Source organism: Pseudoliparis swirei, chromosome 20 (genome assembly GCF_029220125.1).
Source record: "Pseudoliparis swirei isolate HS2019 ecotype Mariana Trench chromosome 20, NWPU_hadal_v1, whole genome shotgun sequence".
NCBI lineage: Eukaryota > Metazoa > Chordata > Actinopteri > Perciformes > Liparidae > Pseudoliparis > Pseudoliparis swirei.
In genome coordinates, this window is record NC_079407.1 from 10,604,265 (window position 1) to 10,629,854 (window position 25,590).

Genomic DNA, 25,590 nt, shown 5'->3' on the forward strand with positions numbered 1-25,590 from the left:
TCATGGTAGAACAGACCCCCGTGTAACTATTATAATGATCACTATTCATATGACATACTCATTAACGGTTGGGTATGAACCCATGTCAAATGTAAAAATATTGTCCTGAAAGTGCAATTGTGGGTAGTATGCGTCTGGCCTCTTTTCGTGTTACGGAGCTCCCCCGCTCATTTGGCGCAGAGGGTCCGTCGGATGACGTCATCATGCAGCCTTTTGCTGGCAGGGGAGTAGTAAGTGATCCTCATCCTCCCACTGTCCCATGACCTCTGACCTCTGTCCTCTCTCTGTGCTTGTTCTGTCCCTGTCCAGGTCCAGGACATGTGTTTCAGCCAGGACAGCCGCTGGGTAGCCGTCAGCACCCTCCGCGGCACCACCCACGTGTTTCCCGTCAACCCCTATGGCGGCGCGCCCTGTGCCCGCACGCACATGTCACCGCGGGTGGTCAACCGGATGTCCCGTTTCCAAAAAAGCGCCGGCCTGGAGGAGATTGAGCAGGAGCTGAACCGTGTGGCTGTGTTTGGAGGAGGAGCGGGAGGAGGTGGCATGGGAGGAGGTGGCTGCATCCTGGGTGGAGGAGGAGGCATTGGGGGTCGTTGTAGCCCCATACCAGGCCTGTCCAGCAGCCCTTCGGGGTCTCCAATGCACGGTGAGGGGGAGGGCCTTGCTGATGTCGTTGCTGTTTGTGTGTTCAGGGTTAAAAGTCCAGCTTTTATTTAGGGCTGCAACTAATGAGTATTTTAATGATCGATTAATCTGTTGATTTTGTTGTTGTTGATTTATCGATGAATTTTTAACCCTTTATTCAAAAACAGAACTGACAACACTCCACCACGGAAGAATTAACTACTATGTTATATTGTTGTGGACATCCCACAAACGTCTGAACATCTAACATCATAACATCATTACATCACCCGTAGGCTCACACAGCTCGGTGAATTTCACCGACTACATCTGAATGACAGCTGCTTCCGGCGCCATGAGAGCAGCAGCAGCCAGTTCTATTCACCAACGGCACGACGTCAGTGATGACGGGCCGAGCATCTCCACGCAGCATTATGGTCTTTCCTCTACTTCCGCTCTGCTCTTTTTTGTTTGTTGCTCAGCTCCTCGCTCAACTCAACTTTTTCATACTTAAACATCTCCGCGGCGTAATAATCGCGCGACACAATGAATCGATAATGAAATTCGTTCCAAACTATTTTAGTAATCGATTTTTATAGATTCGTTATTGCAGCTCTACTTTTAATCCCAAAAAGATGGATCAATAAGTGAGATCAATCATCGTGATACAGAGTTTGAGAGGCTCTTTCCAGAGAATGATTGGAAAAAAGTGCCCTTTTGAATTTAACAATCAGGTGACTTGATGACTTCTTTACTCCTGACACATCCGGTGCACACGGAGCAGCAGCAGTCATTTAGAGCCTCCTGAGTTTCCAACTCCCGAGGAAAGCGTCTCGCTCCTTATCTGCACGATGCTTGTGACAGATCTCTGGCTGCCTGCTGAGGCTCATGAGAGCAGAACCGGACCGTGGATGTGCTGTGAAACCAAAACAACAAGCTCAACCAGAAACGTGCACTCCGTAGAACGTAGATCTCCACCGAGTGTGTCTCCAACCACCGTGCACACACAATCTCCTGGTGGAGATGATAACGATCTGCAAGAGACTAAGAAGCTCTGTAGAAGTCATATTCACATTATTAAGTATCCGAAGTTTCTTCATGTGAGATGTTGCCGAGTTCAGTGAGTGTTTTTTTGTGTTTCCAGTGACGGGTCATCTCAGTAGCTCTTTTCCAGGGACTCTGATCTGTCTGCCACAACCTTGTCCGCCTTGTTTGTCAAACAGCAGCGCTGGCTGCTCACACTGCCGGTGTGTGCCGAGTTGACATGGAGACACACTGATAAACACGTTGTGTCAACTGCACTGCTTGACCCCAGAGGTGTTACCCAGTGTAAAATATCACAGTTGTCATTCGTCCTGGATTTCTAGGAATGGCCCTGAGCTTTGATGTCCAGCATCCAGGGCCAGGAGAGGAACCCAGTAAACCCTTAAGAGAACCAAATGACTGGGAACTGACCAGTGGATCATTTTACATAATATAGAAGTATCATGTGCTTCACAAACATCTTATATACGCTCATTGCACAAGACGAATGGGGGGAAACCAGATTCTGAACCCTTCAAAATGCTTTCACAATGTGAGACGAAATGGCATTTGTAGGTGGTTGGGTGCCCCGAGGGGGAGGGCCGCACAATTAATCTAATATTAATCGCAATCACGATTTTGGCTCACTGCGATCAAATGAACATGATGGACTGTGATATTGAAGTTTTAAAATAGCTGCCACGCTTATTAAAAGTCAGCTGCTTGTCAAATCCAGCGCATCGTCACAGCCACTAGTGGGCAATCAACCCCAATCTACTGGCAGCCTGTTGACGACTGGAAGAGAAGAGGAGTATTATTCCGTTCACTACTCCTTTTAAAGAGCAAATAGGTGAATTTAGGGTAAAGAACAATTCAAAGTGATGCGTTGCTGATTTAAGTTTGGGGAAGAAGTTTCTTCACAGGAGAGTGGAGTGCAGGACGAATGTCATTCATAGTTCCTCACTCCGACGGGGACGATTTGTTAATTGAATAGCACGTTGTTCTGCTGTCTGTTTTTGTTTTCACCTGGAGTCATCACGGTGAACTGAACACAGAGGCGGTTCGGAGTGCTTTGCCAGGTGTTTGCGCTGCTGTCGCTTTGTCTGTGGGCAACTTCTGTCAGGACGACAGCGTCCTGCTGAGTAACGGTGAAGAGGGTTCGCTCCTATGTTAGCAGCGAGTTTGGCTCAGGCCCACTTGAGGTGGGCTGACCTTTTTAAGATGGATTAGCTATTCTCATTTTCCATATTTGCTGCTCCTCTGAGTTCATCTCAGCCTTTTTAAAAGAGTTTTATTATTTATTGTCAAGCTGTTTAACTGACATAATTGACAGTTTACTCTTAATTATCTTATTTACTTCCCTTGTGTGGTGAAGTAGCCGTGACACACTGTCACACTGTTCTGGTACAGTCGCTGGAATAGTTGACAGAGTAAAGTCGTATTGTTATCTGCCCCCTCCTCCCACCCAGAACTATCAATGCACCCCCTTCCACATACACACACACACACACACACACACACTCGCTTGAAAGATGGCGCCCTTGCTTCCTCTCTCCGTCCTGTCTCTCTTGTCTAGACCTAGACCCCTCTGTAACCCCTGACACACACACACATTCCTCCACACCGTGAAAAATAGGCCATCAAACATTAAAAGGATGTCTGACTTTGGAGAGTCACTGCTCCGCTGCGATGACAGACAAAGAGGGACAGAAACATCAAAGTGGGCGAGGAGGTGAAAGTGAGTGAGCAAAGTAATGAGGTACGATTGAGAGAAAACGAAGGAGAGATAGAGCGGAGGGGGGTGGAGGGTATGAAGGAGGAGCGGCAGGCAGACAGAGGGAGAGAAAGATAAGTTTGTAGTAGCAGCAGCGCTGAAAGCCGGGGTCTCGGGGAGCACGGTCGTAAATCACACTTTTGTTTCAAAGGAGCGCGTTAGGGCCACCTGTCAACAATTAGTCCTCACAGTGGTGTGTGTGTGCTTTTGAAGAGATAAACTGTCTACAGAACAAATCATTATGTTATGGTGAAATACAAAAAAAAGCGTAACATTTCAAGTAAAATGTAACGTTTTCATAACTCAAATATTTTACAGTGTATAATATAATCCACAGGAAATTGAAGTCAGGTTTCACACCGCGTTTATCAAGGTGTTAATCCATACCATACGGACACAAGCGCACTGATCAAAAACACAACGGCCCGCTCTGTGAGCTGCAGGTCAATCTCTCTGTGTACAGTCGTGTCTCCGTTGGCTCTGACCTTCATCTGTTTTGTGAGCTGCGCTTTGACACATCAGACATGTTTTTAAAGCACCTTTCACCCACAATGCAAATGATGCTATAATCAAGATTTAATTAAAATATCACATCATAAAATATAATATCATACAATATAATATCACAATCACTTTGAGGCTGATACCACAAAAATCATATACAAATATATCGGCAAATATAACAAAAAGCTTGATTGGAGAGGCACATGCAATTGTGTTTTAAATACAATGGAATAAGCTGTGGGTTTTTTCCCCTTTTTTGCAGCGCAGTCTTTCTTCATGTCATTATGCAGCAGAGATTATATGCTCTGCAATTTCATTTACTGTACACGCCACTTTGGGGTGTTTCCTGGACGCTGAAGCCAGAGATGAACTAGACTTGTCACACAAGCTGCTGCCCAAAAACACGATGATCCTCACCCACAAGACCAGACCTATATTTACACGGCGCAAACCGTAAAGTGGCAGTAAATAGCATATCGCGGGTCATTATCAGTTCAGCGGGGAGATCCCTGTAGGGCAAGGTCATGTAGGTCTCTGAGTGTCTGTCACTCTGAAGATATCGGCTCCAAGACATCCTGCCACATGTACGTGTAGAAAACAAGCTCCCTCCGCCAACACCGCTGCCACCGGCGTTGAAAAGAAAATTCCATAATTCATGCCATTGTATCCGGATGCAAACACATTGAGTCACATTTGCTTTTGTGTCTGCTTTCCGCCTGTTTTTCTGTTGCCAGAGTGTGAATTTTGGACAGTGAAGGTGGTGTTCTTCTTCTTGTTGTTTTTTCTTGCGCTGGCAGAAAGCTGCGGGGGTGAGGCAAGCCGGGGCCGGGCCACCTAGCCACAACAGCTGCTCTGTGATTGTCGCCAGCCAGGACAGCGTTGATTTTTGGGAAGGAACTGCAGAAAAGTACACATCCTTCTCAAAGCTGCCAGCCCAGGCCGCCGGCACGCCTAAAAATAGAGGCTGCAATTGGCCGCCGTCTTGTCACTGTTCAGATCTGGAGCGGCTATTTACGTCCCTGCTCGCCACTACGTGTCCAGTGCACCCCCCCCCCCCCCACCCTTCTTCTTTTCCCCAAGGCCTTTCCTCTGTGCGTCGCATGTCTTGTCGTTTGAGGTGATGACCTTTAATGCGAGCGTCCCACGTTCGTCTGCGGCCCGGCGCATGAAAGGCTTGATTAGTGAGTTTCTGTGCACAGGGCAGAGGTCATTGAGCCCGTACCAGGCACATGGCAGCGGCCATCGGGTTTTATTATTCCGATGTTTTTCACATCTGAATATGTGTATCTGTGTGATACAGCAGCGTGCAGCGCGCACAGGTTAGGATCTTGATCATAAACATCATTTCTTTGATCCGTGCTCATATTTCCAGCCTCCATCATACACTCCCCGAGCATAAAACATCAACATGAGGCGATTAGTCAGTGCAACAGATTTGTTTCCTCATCGAGCAGAAGCCCCGGTGGTCCGATCACTGGGCCATCTGGGCCCTGGCGCTGGTTCAGAGAGACGTTGGGAGGCAAAAAACAAGGTGTGACGGGAAACTGTTAATTCTCTTGTTGATAAAGGGACACTTCCTTTCTGCTATTAGCGGTGGACGGCTTGCTTATTTGGGTTTGGATTGTGTTTTATCTCGCCTCCCTCCTCCTCCAGCGCTCCCCCTCCGTCACTCATCGTCCTGCGGTGAAAAACACCAACGCTCTGCTGAGGCCGATGCCAAGGAAACATTACCTCATAACTGATGTGTGTGACACGTATGTCTGTACGCAACCTCATTGTGACCCCTTGCTTTTGACGGCGCAGGGACTGGATGTTTGAAAAGTCCCAGGGTACAGTCGGATATCTCTGAATCTCTGCTTCGCACGGATTTAGCTGAGCTAAATTGGCATGTTCGTTTGAGAAAGAGGCGTGTTAATGGTGTGAAGCAGTGAGGGAGATGACTTGTCCAGATTTAGGGCAGCATGATGAGCTGTGTGCCTTGGATCCAGCCTGAGACGGAGCTAACCAGCGTCCGTGAAGCCACATCAGGGTTTTCCATTTCATTTTCCTTTGCGCCGACTCCTTCCTCTCTCCTGGCTTCTAAATCCTGCCGTCGATGCTGTGACATCTCGACTGGGCAGCCTCACCTACGCAGCCACAACACACTCAGAGCAGACAACGCCTGCAGCTGACTCACCCCCCCCCCCTCCCAAACCCAAAATTGGAGTGGGTGAAGGAGTCAAACAATCAACTTTAGGAAGATCGCGTGACTCAGCTGAAAGCTACTATCGGCTACTAAACTAGACGATGAAAATGTTTTTGTCAACAGTGGAGAAAGGCTTTATTGGTCAAATAACCACATTTAAACGTCTGTTTCTGGCTCATCCAAATGAAATGTTGACCCTATTACCCTGATGCAAAGATGATTTAAAATCACAATGTTGTGTTAAAGCGTTCCCTCTTATTGACAAGGACCAGATGTGTTGTGGTCGTTTGCATGTTTATTGAGGTTCTGTTGGCGCTTTCTATGAAGTAGAATTTTAGAAATGAGGAACCCACACTTACAGTAAGGACGAGTGCTCAAGCTAGCAAAACAAACGAAACAATTCGATGTCAAATAAAAATTGTGTTATTGTTCTAAGGCCATAACAAGATATATTAGAAAGAATAAGTACTTCTCTTTACAAATCAAATATTCCAAGTTCATTGTAGAATTATAATTAAGTTTTCAGTTTCAATTCATCTTGTGACAATTTATTCCATCATTTCTATACATAGTTCAGTCATCAACATCTGTAAAAAGAAAGACAAAACAAACAAACAATTGTCGTGCTCAAGGCATATGTAAGCGATATATTTTAATTAAATATATATTAGCATTTAGATTCAACATCCGGTCCATGACGTGACATCGCTGTCCCGGGCAAAGCCAAGTGGGGGGTGTTGTCTCGGTCCCGTCCAGCTGAGGTCCTGGAGAGTGGAGAGGCAGCGGGTCGGTTTGACACAGCCCCCCTCGTGTGAGCCTGACAGCAGCACTGCTTCCTCTTCTTTGTGTTGTGCTTCTGCGTCTCCATGGGAAGCAACACATAAACAGGAACAGTGACTTTGGGGAAAGTCTGAGAATATCTACTGTGAATAACTTCGTCAATTGAATAAGTAAACTGTTTTCTGATTCTCAAAGCTTTAGTTTGTTGCGAGCTAACTAGAGTAAAGAGCGTTGCTGTGGGGATCATTAATGAAGGATGTAAGCGATATGTCAGTATTTCACTTTGATTAGCCAGATCCATGGAAGTGTGCTTCGATCCCCGGTGGCAGCCCTGTGTGTCAGTACCTGCGCTGTCCTCCGTGTGGCGCTGTGTGGTCAGGATTCCCAGCATTTGGCAGAGGGGAGCAGCAGAGCGAGGAAAGGACCTGAAGAGCTTGAGTTGTGCTGCGGGGTTTGCTCTGATACGAATCTAACCGGGAAAGAGCGGGGTAATTTCTCTGGCTTTCTTAATGAATGGACACTTCCTCCAGCTAAAACAACTTTGGAGTGAGCTTTTTAAAGAGGCCGTCTGAACACTTTCCTGTGGAATATAGAGGCCTCTCGGCCGGACGCTTTGTCTTTGCCCATGTTCTCTCTTTTTTATTTTGTCTCTGGACAATAAGTGAATATCTTTTTTTTAATGTTATATTTTTAAAAAATGTACCTGCGATGAAACTTATTTTTTTTATCAAAGCACTGTTTGGTTCTCATAATTAATGTTTCGTTGGACGCATGAAGTTCAACAGCGATATTCTGTATATATCTTAATTTTTAATTCACCCTACAAATTGTTTCGTCGGCAGGAAAAGGGCAACGACAAATAGCTTTTTAAAAGGAGCAGATGTTCTTTTAAAAGCATGTTTTCCTCCCTCAACCTGCCATATAGTCAAGAGGATTAGGCTTTGTACATTACTCAGTGCATTTGATTTACCAGTTGTGTGCCATCAAAAGGTAAGCTAGTGTTAGCGGCGTGTATTTGTTGCAGGCTTCTCCATGTGGTCGGCAGAGCAGCCGGAGCCCAGCTCGGCTTGAGTCAATAAACGTGGAGCTCAGCGCAAAACCACACTGCAATCGAACAAGCTGTTTACTCAGAAAATTAGCCTTCCCCTGTACTTTTAGGGCTTTTAAAGCGACCAAAAATACACAGTGCGAGGAATATGTATCTTGGCCGGCATTCAGGCCCCCGCCAGAGGCCTCCGTCCTTTTTTTTTGGTTGTTTTTTTTTTTTTACACAAACCTTAATAACTCAATCTCCGCAACCACTAAACCCTCTTATCACCGGGTGCCCGCCACTGCACTCATCATTATTTGATTTGCAAAATTGTACGGTAGAGATAAAGAAATAAAGCTGGCTTGCCATTACACAGAGAAGGCACTTGTGGCTTCAAGCTTATTGCCGAGATGTGAAAAGTGCGTGCTCTGAAAAGCCAAAGCCTTCCATTGTCACTGGATCAATACGATCTACATCCCACCTTTTGTGCGGGGATCATTTTTGTCTTGTTTTATTTTTCCCTCATTTAATTTTCTCTTTTTTCCCTCTTTAAGGTGGTAGGAGTGTTCCACTCGTGTCGTGCGGTGGACAAGTTTTGGAACCTGATTAGTTCCAAGAAATATATTTAAAATGTCACCTTATTTTCTCCTTATTGAACAATAGTCGGTGCATGTAAGAATGTATAAAACCATTCCTCAAGACAATGACACATGCAACCATATCCAGTCATGTTTGAGCATGCCATATGAAAGTGTGTGTGTGTGTGTGTGTGTTTGGCGGTGTGTGTCGCGGTGTGGGACACGAGAGGGCCCGGGAAGTTTGATTATTAATTCAGATGAAAAATAACTAACAAAATAGCAACCTCATTAAAGAAAAGAGTGAACTGAACTCTGCCGCTGGTATTATTTAATCCTGAAGATGTTGAACGTTTCAGTGAAGTCATGACCTTCATCCCGGCGCTCATAAAGACAGCGGCGCACACGTCTTATTTTCTCCTCTCTTATTGTTTCGTCTCCTCCGGCCCACCGGCTTGTGAGAGGAGAAGCATTTAGAGCCGGACAAACGGATGCGGCCAATCTCCTCGAGCAGAAGGTCGGCTCAGGAGGAGAGACCCTTCAACACCCAATCTGTTCCTTATCACTTGTAAAGGACAACGGTCATTTTGATTGAGATGTAAAAGCATACCTGGAAATACCAGATGTGTTTATTTAGTTTTCAATATTTGATAAAGTCCATATGCAATTAATTCCTTGTGTTGTGTTCCGGTAAATTATGATGATATTCCATCTTTTGTTGCTGTTGTCTTCTTCTTTTTTTCCACGCTTGTTTCAGTGTGCATATATACACACACATATATATATATGTATTTATATATATTTATTTGGAGCATACATTTATTTGGTGCATTTGTGCATATACACACACATATATATATATATATATATGGAGCTTAAGAGTGTGCGAACCTCTGTCGTTTTTTGACGGCAATAAAAAGAGAACGAAGCTTTTTGTTTCGAGCCCAACTTCCCTGTAGGTCCTGCCAAATCTAACTCGAATCAATTAGTTACTGAAATTAGTCTGCGATGAGATTACAAAGTGTTGGATTAGATTCATTGTTCTTGTGTTGCACACAGTGCAGGTACTAAGGCAACAAAAGGCAGTTTAGCATCGAACCAAAAACATTCAGCTGTCGTGTTGTAAGAAAATATACAATGTGAACAGCAATATATACGATGTAAATAAATGTTCTGAGGAATATATGAATGTGCCAGATTTATGCAGTATTAACAGTACACTGTAAAGTATGGCCAGGAGGAACTTGTGCAACTGTTACACAAGCCAGTGCAGGTATAAGCAAGTACAAAATACATCAAATGCAGGTGTAAGGAAAATAATTCCTAAAAGTAAATCTGTTATTTTTCGATATTTATTCAAAATGTTCCAAACCGCTATCATACCATGTCTGTAGAGGTGTTTCACGATTTGTTTTTAATTGATAGAACACAACCTCACATTTAGGCCGCAAGATTTAGAAGCAGGTATCAGAGGAAAAAACAGAATGAAAACCATCCTTATCAGAACTTCTTCAAATATCTTCCCGTTTTGAAAATGTTTTTGAATCATCCCGAATCTGCATCTATTTTTTAAATCTATTTACTGATTGAAGTTTCTTACACCATCTGATGCACCCCGTCTTCCGCCAACCATCTCTCCCTCCCCTGCTCCCTCTAAATAGGTGTGTGTGTGTGCGTGTGCGTGCGCGCCCCCCAACCACACACTCCCTCCACACCTCCCACACACCACCCTCTCCTGCTTTCCCAAACATCCAATCATTAGCCAGTCCCGCTTTACCGTGAGGTAGCTCCTTGACCCAAATCAGATGATGGCAACAGGCACACACACTTCTAGACACACACACAGTCACACACGCACATGATGTTGGGGTGTGAGTGTCATCTGATCCAGTGGGGCTGTCGGACCCCCACCTAGCTCCTTGCTGGTGACTCAGTCCTGTCTGATGAATCCGTGTAAATACTGACATGCTGTAAACTTGGAGATCTGATTTCTCTCTCTCTGTGTGTGTGTGTGTGTGTGTGTGTTCCTTTCAGATGATTGTCTTTACATGCTTGTCGGAAGTGTGCATGCGTGTTTGAGCATGAAAACATGCTGTATATATTTGTATATATTATTTGTTCCCCCTCTTCATCACAGCACAAGCTGCTCTGAGCACCACGCTCGTTGACATATTCTGCATGTTTCATTCTTTAAAATCTCTCTCTTGAATGTTATGAGGAAATCAGAAAAAGAAAAAAATATATATGTCCCGGGGATTTTTTATTTTATTATTGCCATTATAGGGTGTCTGTTTTTTTGTTTTTGTCTTTTACATTTTTTAAGCTCCTTGACATGAGAAATGTCAATGAAAATACAAAAACAAAAAAAGAACTTGGAAAAATGTTCCCAAATAAGGCTGTTAATAAAAGCTCCCCGTTAGCTTGTGGTCTGGGAGCGGGGGACCGGGCAGGAAGCCATTTTCACACAGGCCGGCCTGACCTCCACTCCGAGCTTCAACTGGAAATAGCAGACAAGCGAGAGCGGCGTACAAAGAGCAGAGAGAGGGGGGGTCTGAGGAGATGGATCCCTCCGCCCCACGTTACCTGAGAGAGAGAAAAAAGGAAGGAGGAGAAAAGACTTGATGGCTTTTCCACCAGTCTTCCGATTCCTTTGCTAAACAGTAAATCTTGTGAAGTTTATTTTCTTTGCAGCATCTGTGTTTTATAAGGGCTCTTTTTATTTGTTTTGACTCTGTCCAGTGGGGGATCCCCGCTCTTTCGGCTCTTTTTTTCCCCCCTTTGTGTTCGACCCTTTTTTTTATTTTTATTCCTCCCCGCGTTCATCTCTGTCTCTTCTCCTCCCTTGTTTTCTATCTCTCCCTCTCTTTCCTCCCCCTGTGGAAGTGAGTGTTTTAATAATGATACTGTGGGGAGCTGGGCTGGTAGAACAGCTTTCACAACCCTCCCCCCCCCACCTATTCATTCATCTTCCTCTCCCCTGCTTTAATCCCTCCCTCCTTTAAAATGTCTGGGAAACTTGGACTATCAAGGAATGATTGGTGGAACGTGGAGATCGACTGATGCAGCTCTGACCAAAGAACCGTGAGACGCCTTTAAATGTTGGTGCCAATACAAAGCAAATCAAAAATATTTCACACAAATAATAAATATGAAAATGATACAATCTAACGCTCCCTGATTTAATCATACAATTTTAACTTTCTCAATTCTCTGGCGTCCTTTATCTTTTAAATAAAGTCATGTTGTTATGGCGTTTAACAAGTGTCGGTTGTGTAATTAGAATGAGTGTGAATGGAGCTGCAGTGACAGTTCTGCTGGGTTGCTGAGGGGTTGAAGAACAAGGGAAGAAATGACTTCACAGTCCTTGATCCCAAATTAATTTTAAAAATATATTCTGTAGTTTCCTTTTTTCAAACTGATGCTTTTGAGTAATTTTTCTCAGCACATGACTTATACGCATCGAAGAAGCAGCCGTCATTTCTTCTGGAGCAGGGTTGTTTTTATGTATTTAGTTTCTGAGCTTTGGCACCGTGAATCAAGACTTCAACCAATCACGTTGAGCGAACACAATATTCCCCATCAGCAGGGAGGCTCTGCAGTCCGCTCCAACCCTCAGGACCAGAGCCACGTGGTCCTGACCTGTCCTCGGATGCAGCTTTAAGATAGGGCCCCCTCACGGGACTCAGGCTCTCATTCAGACTCTAAAGGGGTGCTTCCTGTATCTGAAAGGGGAATACATACAAATATGAATACATGAGATAATCGGACCAATAATCCAATGCTTGCTTTTGATACAGGACATACTTTATGCTTCGAACATATGGTTGTCGTTACATATCAGTGCCAAATTATTGACTCAACCCAGCCCGTTTTTTATTGCAACATGTTTGACCAGTCAAGAATAAACATGTATAATATGTACATAAGAGTTATTGGTAGGAATTGTCTTCATTGATTAGGAGGGCTCTCAGTCAGCAGAGCATGATGGAATGTTGAAACCTCTAATCGTATGATTGTTGAAACCAATTTTCTATTCATTTATTTATTTATATCATGAACAATATAATATAAAATAATGAAACGAACAGTGTACATTTTTACTGATTTTATTAACTGTTAAATACAATACAGCTGTTTTAAATGCTTTTCAAATAACGGCACTGTGCACATTGAGTCCCTTTACGCAGTCCTGGTTCTGGGTTCTCCTGTGCCTCCCTTCCCTGCACCGATACGGCCTGTGCCTCCAGGAGGAGGAGGAGAGCTCAGCTGCTGCTGCCGGCAGCTGAGCTCTCCTCCTCCCTCCGGAGCTCCGTCTGCAGGTCTGAGGCTGCAGGTGGAGCTGGATCTGGGTCTGTCCACAGTGGACTGGTCTCTGCTGGAGTCTGAGCTGTAGGAGCTGTAGGAGCTGCTGGTGAAGCGACATGCATTGAGAATAACTGTATAAGTAGCAGATCTTCTTGCTGTCGGCCTTGTTCACGTCTGTCGGTCATAAAGAGGCGTCGGCATTAATATAAGTATAAGTGAGACACTTTCATAGCCAGTTCATGTTCCTCACAGTAACTTCAACAGGCAGGAAAATCAATCCCAACATCTTGTGAAGAGCACATTTCATGGGAGTTAAACACATAAATAGGTTGACATTGTTTCTATAAGTTGGACTGCTGCAATGATTCTCTCACTCAAGCCGATTCCACTGCGTTTGACCTACAAAGCACCGTAGTGTTGCCATGAATCATTTTTCAGTCCAACAATAGTGTGTGGACATGTATGTGGGAGTTTTCCTGTCTCCAGACGTCAACAGAAGGGCGTTCCACTGGCGGTTCGTTTAGGAACACTCGGACACTCGATGATTAGGATCAATTGGTGTGTGTGTTCCTGTTGGTGTGTTTGTTTATGACACCCGGTAATGCAGCCAGCCTGACACAGACCATAATCCCTAACAGGACTTTCAGTTTGAATGATCCATAATTTGAATGCTGTTGCACATATTTTACACTGGATCAAGAGTCCAGTTGTCGAATGGTAAACGGTTGTCTTTCTTTTTTTCACAGCTATTGGCTTCTTCGTTCAGACAGACGTGTTATCTTTTATGGCCGCTCAAATGTCAACCCAAAAATATCTTCAGAAGTCTAGTCAGAGCTGTAAAAGTATTCCCTCGCCGAGACGTTTTTATTCTCGTCTTCCGTACTCGGCCTCTCTCCCTTTCTCTCCCCCCTGCGACTCACAGCTGCGATATCATCCTGAGGTCCAAGGTCCCATCTAATTCCCAGAGCATGTCACCTGCCTAACCTGCTGCCTCCCGACCCGGCCCCGCTACCGCTCCAGTTTCCTTTGCCTTTGACTGAAATATTCTCTCTGGCAAAACAATTCAAATAAGACACAGTGTCCGTGTGGACAAGCGCAGTCTTCAGAGCTTGTCCTTTCGCACGTTGGCTCCTCATTGGAAGCCTCCTGCTTGTATTGGATGCAAATTGGGTATTAAGAGAGGGGAGAGAAACATGAGATAGCGTGACACGGAGCGGCTGAGGAGAGAGAAAGTGCGCGAAGGATAGAGCGAGAGGCTTAATGCGAGAAGAGAATGCAAATGCTGTTGAGACAGGGAGCGATGGATGGATGGAGGAGAGCTGGATGGATGGTTGGATTAAGGGAGATAGGGAGACGGGGGTCAGATGACAGTGGGACTTTTTTGGCAGGGTCAGAGTTTTTCTCTGGATGAAGGCGACGGAGTTGGATTTGCATTGATGGATCTTCTTTCCATGGGGATGTCATGTCATGTATCACTGCTCAGGCACATCACGCCCCGGTCATTAATCAAATCAGGGCCTCCGTCTAGAGCTATCTTTCTGCCAGACGCTTCTCATCTGTCTGTCTGTCTGTCTGTCTCTCTCTCTCTCTCTCTCAGCCTTGGCTTTCTTCTGATTCAATCCCATTAACACCCAGATAATCGAGCACCAGTTGAGGGCATGCGACAGGTGTCTCCGGTTACATTCCAACAGATCACTTAAAGATGAAACTAAAGCTCCAACATGAGCGGTCGTGTTCGGTGCGAGTGGCGTTGCTGAGGAGGGATATAGCAAAAGCTCTTTAATATTCAGTCTGGATTTTGTGCGCTCGTGTGTTTCGGTGTCTCTCGGGCTCCAGCCTGAATGTGACCATCTCAATTTGAATGTAAATTCTACATTTTCCATCAATTCTACGTGTACAAGGCTCTTTGTGTCTGATCTATAAAGCAGAGCGGTCACATGCTTCTTTGTAAAATGATGGACACATGCACAGGCCTGATTTCCACTCCCACCATCGGCCGTATATGGTCACGGACACGCCCTGAATCAGTGGTTTGCATGCGTCTGCTCCAGAGCTCTCTATGAAAATAACAATAGCAAACAAAGTGCATTTTCACCGGGTTGCATTGTATCCAACAGAGCAGCCGTCCTTAGTCTTACTCACTTATCTGAGAAGAAGAAGTAACAATGACTCTATCAGCATCATTTGTGTGAACTATTCTCATTTGCTCTACAATAGAGCTGAACAGGAAAAAGACCTCAACACAGGAACAACCAAACCATGAAAAACAACGTCATTATCCCTGCACTACATTTCAGTGTGTATTCCCATTTCAGACTCATCGCCTTGAGATCTCTGTGACTGATCGACACAAACAAGTGAGGGACAGAGATGGTTTGGTTTCCTCTGTGTTCTCAAATAGCACCTCGACGTGCCTTTTGCGGCGTAACAGTTTGAAGCTTGAAGGAAATAAAATTGTCGGATTTAGACTTCACGAAAGTTGAAGTGATAGAAGCTTATCTTGATCAATTCCCCCCCATTCACCACCCCGTACCTTTAGTCAGTCTGTCGACAACTCCTACACACACACACACACACACACACACACACACAGACATGCTGTCCGTCTTTCAGCCATCCAAGCTGTCTGTTCTCGTATCGTCTTCTACCGGTGCGTGATCCCGAACACGTTCCACGTCAACTTGTCTTCTCTGTCTTCACTAGGGGGGGGGGGGGGGGCAAGTTATGACAGTTCTGGAGCCCTATGCCTGTTTGTTCAACCCCCCCCCCCCCGTCTCTGTCTGGCTACACCTGTTCTACTATCCACAGGCTTATTTTTAAGGGTGGGGGGGGTGACCGCTAATAATGCAGCGGAGCAAAAGTGAAATGTCCACTTTGAATGAGGTTGCTGAATTCATCGACACCCCCCCAAATCCTCGCCCTCCCCCCTCTCGGTTGAAGCACCATTATGGCTTTTCAGGCTGCTTCCTGTACAGATTTTTTTTTTTTCCTCTCGTCCAACCTCTCCACACAAAAGGTGGCCGCCCAGGCTCTGGAGGTATAGCACTTTTGAAATGTGAAGTGCTTTCAGGAGGGGCCCTGGTACAGACCTCTGTTAGTCCTACCAGGAGAGGAGCAGAAGGAAATGAAGGACAGGTTTGTGTAATGGTCTCCACCCCCCATCAGAAGGTCACGCGGCATTGTTGGCCAGCGGAGGTCTAAAAGACAGCCCTTTAGAGGACGACAAAGCGGAGGTTTGGCAGGACTAATGAAACTCAGAGCCCCACGTTAATGATCTAAAAGACTGGACCAAAACACTCGGCAGTCCCTTTCCGCTCGCATTCAGCCTCCTCTTGATCGCTCCTTCCTAATAATGACAAGGCACTCTCCTCCTCTACCTTTATTGTAACCTTTGATGTCCGCCTTGTTTTTCTCCGTGTCCCCCCTCCCTCCTTTTCATTCTTTTATGTTGCGCGGCTGTCACTCATCTATTAAAGCAACAAATGGAACAAGGAAAACGTTCAGTGAGAGTATTGTGGTGCACCCACAGGTTTACTCTTTATTTCTTTTGAAAGCACTTGAACTTGGAATTTTCCTTGGGCTGCCCAGCAGGGTACACTTTTCTGTGGCTATTGTTCCAGGATTACATGGACATAGTTGTTTGTTAATCCACATTTCGCCTCCCCTATAGTGCAATGGTTCTATTCTTTTCCCATTATATGATGATTTTGTGAAATATTGCTTTTAAATTTTTTTTATGAAGATTGCACTGCTTCCTAAAATGTAGGAATGATATTTTCAGCCCCAACTCTTGGCTGACTCTTGGCAAAAAGTAGCATTTCAATATTTCATATATTGACACAACATGCACAACATAGCATGTCCCGCTTCTCCCGCCAGAGATGAGCTCGGCCTGCCTCCAGCAAATAGTGTTGAAATGTGTTATCTCCAGTAAGACGGAGGCTGACGGAGCGCGTTACGGTAAATAGTGTCGCTGCTCCAGCTCATTAGGCCTTAAGAAGCCCTTTGACATGCTCTGATTGTGTTTGGCTGGAGCTGCACGGGATATGTGAGATGAAATGTGTTCCTTTGGAGTGTGTGTGTGTGTGGGGGGGGGGGGGGGGGGGCTGTTGATTGGCCTTGATTAACAGACTGCCAGGCACTAGAAGCAGAGCTAGGGCATTTGTAATGTAGCATCTTGAGCTGGTTATTTCCAGTCATTCCACAGGAGGCCTTGAACCTGTGTGTGTTTGTGTGTGTGTGAGAGAGAAAGAAATGTGATGAATATGAGAACTCACAGTAAAGAAAAAAGGCTTTTTTTCTTTTCTTCTTCCTGAGAAAGAAAGGTGTTTCCGTTTTGTAAACAAGGTCTTCTGGTTGTCTGCTGAATGCCTACTTGACAGTTTAAAGTGAGTTGGCGAGGAAGTGAGGTTTTATTTAATTCAAACTGAGCCACGTTGAGAATTAACATGTGCAAAGATGTAAAGAAAAAAAAAATAGAGCCGCTGAGCACATTGAAATATGGATAACAATACCAGCATTTACAGTTTGATTCTCTGTCATCTGCCAATACTTCCTCTGAACGCTCCTGATTGACATGTCGGTTCTGTTCCACGGCAAATCGATGAAAAGGAGTTTTTTCTGACCTTGCTGTCCAGGGAACATCCAGTCCTGAAAATAATCCTGCATTTCTGTGTGTTTGCAGCCAAGCTGAGCAGCCAGGATTCATACAACAACTTCACCAATAACAACATGGGGAACCCGCGGCTGTCCCCGCTGCCCAGCCTCACCGTGGTGCTGCCTCTGGCTCAGATCAAGCAGCCCATGACCTTGGGCGCCATTACCAAGCGCTCCGGGTAGGTGACACGCACACACACATACACGCACACACGCACGCACGCACGCACACACATACTTCATATTCTTAATGAATTGAAATATAAAATGTGAATATAAAATAATAATGATCCCATCACAGAATCTATGTCACAGCACTGGTTTCCTCTGCGGTGTTCCTTTAGTCTCTTATCAGACTCCTTAACCCCCATATTGAGTATTTTTAGGCCATCTTTCGTACACCATAATGTAACTGTAAGCAGAGAAACGTGTTTGTCAATGAACAGTGAACAAATGATTGACAACATATTATATGCACATTATATTGTCATCATTTATCGTCTTTTATATTCATATATATACATATATGTATATATATATATATATGTGTATATATATATATATATATATATAAAGACTTTATACTTTATATATTATAAATCATATTATATTTGCTTAAAACAATCGTAAATAGTTAACAACTCCTTATTTCTGTTGTATGAAAAATGTAAAAAGAGTAAATATTTCACTTTGTTTTATCTCCGTCTGCAGGATGTTATTATATTTTCATATAATGATAAATTCGAATAATCTTTTCCTCTTTGTGGTCATTTTCAGTCAGAACTCCCTTTTGTAAAATAATCCAAGTCTACACCACAGAGTCTTCAGCCTTAAATAATGTAAAAGGGTTATTGGCACCTTCATTAACTCCACTATATTTACAGTTTGGCCGCTGTTGAGGGAAATTTAAATCACACTGTATTACATCCCTAACTTCAGCCTGTGATTCGCTGTCTTTTCCCATTAATCACATTGTGAAAACACTGTATTGTGTCAACAGTAGTCCTGTCGAGGCCAAAGCTTTCCCCTCACATCCAGCTGATGCTCATGGACTTCTTTTGTCTCAGGCCACCACTTCTTTGCATAGGGTAATGAAGCAGAACACACATGAGGACTTGGTCTGTGGGCTGTTTGTAAAGCAGATCAAACACATCATGCATATCAAGAATAGAAATAAAACCCTAAAATCATATTCAGTGTAGTAACCCTATTGAAAGTATTAACAGTACCAGAGCGCGGCTCTTGAGCACCTCCGTCTTTTTCTTTTTTCTTCTTTTTCTCCTGGATCTTCGCCATGCATTGAAATGATGTAGTTTTAAGAGCTTCGGCAACTACAGGCCTTCGTTAAGTGCATTTACATGCAGTACAGGTGGCTCCACAAATATGGGGACATTTTAATATTTTTATTTAAATGTAATTTTCATGCCCTGTTTGAATGGTAAATGCCATAATGATCTAACAGATGGCGAGGGGTTTAGTCGCTGTGATATTTGATAAGTGAGCTTTGAGGATGAAAATAGGGACCTGATGCTCAGTGTGGACCATCAAGCCATTTTCCAAATCCTTAAGGTAACTTGCAAAGTTCATTGGGTCTATGAGGCGTAGTTTTTGCACTGTGGTGTATTTATTATAACCGCCTGATGCTGGTGGTTTGTCGGTCGCTGTTTAATATGTCCGAATTAACCTTCAGGTTTCTTTTGTTCATTTATAAATATCAGTTGTTATGCTCATAAAAGGATGGGCTGTTTCTTTTTTCAATGTAAAAGCTGCTGTGTTTTTTAAATGTTTTGCTCTGATATTTTTATTTATTCTCCATTCGATACTAAAATATATTTTGTTAAATTTTTTGACTTATCGATGCTTTTTCTTTTCCGTCAATTTTCCGTACTAATGCACAATGATTTTATTAATATCATAATAATAATAAATACAATTTCTATAGCGCTTTTCATAGTACTCAAAGTCGCTTAATATTTATTTATATAAATAAACAAAACCCAATACCTAATTAAATTGTATTCTTACGTTCTCAGATTATTTTTTCTTAAATCAGGAACTATCTGATCAATTTTATTAAGATAACTTTTGTTGACTTTGACATGTGTCCAGTACTTTGTCGCACACATATTTACTTTTTTGGGTTCATAATCTTCTTCCGGAGTGTTGTGGCCTTTTTTAGACTTTGTTAGTGCAGCTGGGGAATGACAGGAAAGGGGGAAGAGAGAGAGGGGAAGAGAGAGAGGATGACGTGCATCAAAGGGCCATGGGCCGGAATCGATCGCTCTACAGGGTGAGCTCGAGGTCTGCCCCAAAAAAGAAATATAATAAATATCAGCAGCTGTATGCCAGAGGGATCTCTCTCCAGGCCGCGGTCCAACTGTTACTTGCTGTTGAGCTCAGTGCTCCTCAAAGCTTTCAATAGAGAAGAACAAATCATGATCTACTTCGATATATCGTCACTTCAGTTTCAGATAGGGGTGAACATAAAGACAGCCCTCAGCTGTCTTTGCTGCATGTATTCTCAATTTTTTTACTGCCAACAAATTCAATGAAAAGACCAAAAGCAACAACGTGGTCATCTCCCTAAATGATGTATATCTCACAGTGTCTGTGACACTCTGGCTGCTGCTGAAGATTTACATCAGGGAAGGTAGAATAATGATTAGAAACACGTCTCAGGGTAACGCGTGCACCGTGACATGAACACAGAATGACCATGAAGGAAAGATAATGCTCACAATACGAAGTGAACACTGTCCAGCATCTGAAGCCATGAAGGCCGCAGGGCGACCTATGCGATCAGGTTAGTTTCATCAGCATGAGTCTAATAATTCACCAAGTTAGTGTATTTTCTGAAAACCCCGGTCACTGCAGTTTTAACGAACGCTACTTTAATGGGAGGACTTTTGTTGGGGAATGTTTTCAACAGAGGTTAGTCCACATGAATGTGTGTGGCAGCTGGCTGGTGAATACAATAATCTACTGGGAGTGAGTTGTTGGGGATGAAGGTTTAACACTGGGGCGTTATTGGTGGGTTTTTAATCATTTTTGGACATTAACCAACCTTTGAAGAAGCCACCTTCTTCACACTGTCAGTGCTATGTCACCATGGAGCCCACACTGTCACTAACTGTACTCGCTGAATACATATTATCTAATATTTAAAAAGACTAAAAACATTTTGATTTTAGAGGGACAACTGACACAAGGGTTCACAATAAGGTTTTAAAGTGTTTATCCGATATGGCAAAGAAGACATATCAACACACGCAATACGTATTTGCAACATACTTGTTGGTTTGTGTCTTTTCATGGAATCTTTTGACAATATGAACAATGAAGGGTGAAGGCAGCTTTATACTAAACCTTTCAAACTCCTTTCTTTGCGTAAAAGATCTGCACATATGCCACACTTTCTTCCTGTGATATCTTGTCAAACCCCTCAAACAGCCCAGGAGGAGGCGTCAGTATTAATGCATCATGATGCAGCTGTGGGGTCTGCTCCTGCGTGCACACGGCGACACCAATGCTCCACAACACACACATATGCACGCACACACACACACACACACGCACACACATGCACATGCTGAGTGAAGCAACAGGTTTGGCCCCTAGAGTCGGGGGTGATATTGTATGCTTTCACGCTATACTTGCACAGGAGTACCAAGGCACCATCTGTCTGTCTGTAGCCACCCCCCTCTCTTTTTACGTGTGTGTGTGTGTGTGTGTATGTGTGTGTGCGTGGCTGCATGCGTGCGTGGTGCATGTATTCTTGTGTGCGTGTGTGTGTGTGTGTGTGTGTGTGCGTGGCTGCATGCGTGCGTGGGTGCGTGGCGCATGTATTCTTGTGTGCGTGCGTGCGTGCGTGCGTGTGCGTGCGTGTGTGTGTGTGTGTGTGTGCGAGAAAGAGGGAGCGGAGCGTCCGGCAGCTGTATTTACACCTGTATGGGCAGATCCCTGTTGGCAGGACAGCAGAGGAACACACCAGCTGCTTAACCTACATTCCCTACCAGGCTGTCTTTTGTGTGCCATGTGACACACACACACACACACATGCACACACACACACACACACATCCAGCCAAGTTGATGAGGCTTTTAGCCCCTTGGTGTGGCCAGGCTCACTGGGAGGGTACCGTCATTGGCCCCGGCATGCCTACAGACCACTAATGTGCAAAATGCTGCAGTTTTATCACATTTTTTACATCAAAGTAAACCTCAACAAGTTCATGCAGAGCCCCCTCCTCTTTTCGCTTGGATTTGGGTGTTCTCCCCCTGTCGAAGGGAGGTAGAGTCGGATGTGGCTCTGCATCCGTCTGATAACCTCTTCTCCCCCCCCCCCCCCCCCTTTGGACCAGGCCAGGTCCGGGAGGGGGGAGGAACACAGCCAAGCTTCTGCTAGTCCTCAAATCTTCTCCTGAGAGTCTCCTGAACGAGGAGGCGAGCATCGGCCTCTGGTTCCCCACAAGCCAAGTTCGGCCCCCGGTTAATTAAATCCCCAAAAAGAAAAATACATTTGGGCAACAAAAATACAGATTATCTCTCGATGAAATGTCACCATCGGAACTTAAGCTGTGAAAAAGATTAAGAGAGAATTATTCAAAAAGTCAGCCAAGGAAAGTCTACTTGTCCCTCCAGTCAGCGGAGTAGTTCGAGGATTTAACTTGTCCGAATGCCTGAGAGTGATACATTTAGGATTTGTAGGCAGACAAACGAGTGCACACTTATCCCATCTACACACAGTCTGACTTTAATACAGACAAATGAAAATCCAAATGGAAAGATTGTCACACACTCAACACACCACCCTGTGAGCCAATGCAGACGGAGTGCAGGCGAGGTAACAAGAAAGACAACAGCAAGCCACCGGATGAGACCCTGTGACCCGCTGCAGATGTGCCCCAGATTACTGTAATACCTATGTATGTATGTATGTATGCATGTATACAGAGTCCCGCTGAGGTCGCAGATAGAAAGGGGCTTTAGGAATGCAACGCCCAACATCACATGGCAGCAAGACTAAACCGTTTGCACAAATCACCTCACTTCCCTCCCGTTTTAATGGCCCAGGCGGAGCGGCTATTAGGGCCAATGGGTTAAGAGATGAATGTGTGAACGATTATTCTTGGGAGTGGGGTCGTCGCCCTCACAGGTTGATTATGCTCACTCCCCCCCTCAGTATTTATATGCCTCTCCTCAGTCACTCATGGCCCTTTTACTCCACTGACCCATGTTTAACTCATGTTTCCAAACATGCCGCTGACCTGTGTGGGATTCTTCTCCATCTAAACCTGATGGATCAGGCAGTGCGTCACATAACTAGTTGTTTTTTTTGCGATGCGGTAAAAAAACAAAAAAAAGGAAAAACTGCCAGCTCAACATGGTGCACAATTTTCTGAACATGACCTTATTCTTTAGTTTATTTCTAAACGGGGGGCAATTTGCCATTTAGATTTTACACTCAAGTTTAAATGATATGCATTCCAATACAAAAAATGTAAATGTGTGTTTTGCACTAATCATTCCAGCCTGGCTCTTTTAAAAAAGATGTTCACAAATATATTTCTAATTAAAGTCCACGGAAGTTTGCCTAGCGAGGCAGTTGGCGTTGACAGGTGGGTCAAACTAACACAGGACTTTCGCTCCGGAGACCTGCTATTCGCGTCTCGTTATTTGGTATTTCCTAACTGGAGGTTGGCTCGCCTTTGGAGCCAGCCTCAAGTGGCCGTGTGGAGAACTGTTTTTTTTACTCTTCCGTGTTGGCTTAATTTCTCAGCACCGGCGGCTGTCTTTAGTTCTCACCTTGACCTAATCTAACTAAGTAACCAGGACCAATCCAGAACGGGGGCGGGGTCGTCAGCACAGGCTGCTTGAGATGAGACGAGAGTTCTCCAGCTGACACTTGAGCCTCGACATGGTACAAGTGTTGAAAATGTTCACAAAGAGCAAAGTGTGTTCAGAAAGGTGACCGTTTTTGAAGGTTGTAGTTATATTATGTTCCCTACTAATACTGATGAGACTTTTAATTTCGCGTTTTGTTCAAGTTGTCTCTACTGTCATTCTGCAGTAAAAAGCTCATTTGCTGAATGCTAATTAAATGTTAACACTCCAACTACTGTTATGATACTATTACTATGGAGCTTTTACCAGTTATTCTTCAAATACGGCCATTAATTCCCATCACCAACAAAAAATCCCACCAACAATAAGTTACAAGGAAGTGGGAGCGAGAAATTCAAAGTGGCATCTTGTTAACCCCAAAGCCTACTTGGCCTTTGCTACCCCCATGGAGAGCTCACCCCATTCGTCCATCACTCTCCCATTGGAGGCCATCCATCTACCCAGCTGGAGACCCAGAGTGGGGGATCAGCGGGTTCGATAGGCTCAGCGGAGGCTAGACGGTGGAGACTGTCCCCCACCCCACCCCCCGCCCCCATCCTCCCTCTGCAACTTTGATAAGTGGCAGATTACCAGGGGCCTCCATTACACCAACCAACATGTTCATTTCTCAACTTGCGCTCCAGGAGTAAGACATTCCAGGGCAAATTGTTGCTCCCCGTCTCCCAGAGGAACATTTTTCTACACATCCATGTACCAAGACTAATTGAAGACTGTGTGCTATCGTTAGTAGGGCCCGGGCGGATGCGGCGAAAGCGATAAAATAAAGAAGTGCTGCAGAGTGCTTTGGTTGGCCGGAGATTTAGTTTTTCATGACTGGGGGAGGTTGGCTGGCGGGGACAGAGTTCAGTCTCATCGGACCTTTATTGCTGTAGGGAAAAGGCTTATTTACTGTAAACTGTTTACGGAGCTCTGTCACTATCTCTGGACATGCAGAATAAACACAGGAACACACTCCCACTCCTAATGTCTTGTAAACATTAGAAACACGCACAGACTGACAGATAGTCCGAAATATACCCTGAAAAAGACACTCTAGATGACTCCTGCACCCCCACACACAGACACACACACACACACTGTGTACTTGTGAACATAATCACGGTGAACACACATTGGCCCACACACACATTCAAAAGACAATGCATGGCCATAAATACACACTCCAACTTAAAAAAGAAGTTGCATGCAAACACACAACGTCTTGTCCTAACAATGCCCGAATGCTGTTAGTTCTATTGGTGTCCCTAGTTGTTATGGAAATTGGATGAACTCCTCATACTTAAAATCAGAACCGTTTCCCAATGTTTTCCTGTATCGTATTTACACGGTTGAATTCAGACCTACATGTTTCTACACATGTACCCAAAGCTTTCAAAGTTAAAGGAGAGAAGGACAAAAAAGAAAAAAACATGACAGATGTCCGAAAAAAAAAGAAGAAAGCAACAAAGTCTGTGGACATGCGGCATCTGCCAAATATATGGTATCACACTTTACGAAGCAGCTTGAGCAGATGAATCATCAAGCCATCCCGCAGGTTTCCAAATCCATCTTAGCGCACGGACATTCTGCTTCCTGTCTCGTATGTGTTGTGCTCTTAAACAGACACGTCAAAAAGTATGTAATGTGAAAAGTGTGTTTGCTCAAGTGTGCTAGTTTAATAATGTTTTTTCCATCTATCTCTGTACCCCACCCCCTGTCCCCCTCTCATGAAGACCCTACCTCTTTGGGGCGGGATGTTTTGCCATTAAAACTCCATGGTGAGTTTTGCTCTTCCCCTCCTTGTCTTCCTCGGCCGCATGCAACTGTATCCCCCCCCCCCCCCCTCCCACAGCACACCGCCTCCGTTACCTCTCATTTGTCTCCTGCTACATCTTCAACACAATGTGCAGCCTGCGCAGTCACTCCTCAAGGCGGACAAATCCCAAAGAGGAGTGTTTGTTATGTTCTCGTCTTTTTGGCACACTGGGTTTCAGTGGCACTTGTTATGCCATAAAAAAAAAGAACATGTGCAAACCCTTGAATTTAATTTCTGTGTGTTAAACCTTTGGAGTAGGGTGATTCAACATGTTGCATTAAAGCCACGATGGTAATAAAGCAAACAAAGAATTTATGGTTTCACATTTTAACACCTGTTCTTTAGAGAATGTTGTCAACATAAAAAAGGTGTGTCGTAAAGGTGGTAGTGCGAGGAACTCATTGTAGGGCTTCGGGGAAATGCTATAGCACTTCC

The 25,590-nt window shown here is 44.5% G+C and overlaps 1 protein-coding gene across 2 annotated transcripts in view; it reads left to right on the forward strand.

The window, feature by feature from the left end:
- bcas3 (BCAS3 microtubule associated cell migration factor) overlaps positions 1–25,590 on the forward strand; it is a 329,169-nt gene that overhangs the window by 74,236 nt on the left and 229,343 nt on the right. The window contains exons 15-17 of one of the 2 annotated variants that reach the window (XM_056440363.1): positions 310–646; positions 17,485–17,635; positions 25,073–25,117. In XM_056440363.1, coding sequence (XP_056296338.1) covers positions 310–646; positions 17,485–17,635; positions 25,073–25,117 — 533 coding nt within the window. The remainder of the gene's footprint in view (positions 1–309; positions 647–17,484; positions 17,636–25,072; positions 25,118–25,590) is intronic. The other variant, XM_056440364.1, reaches the window with a different exon arrangement.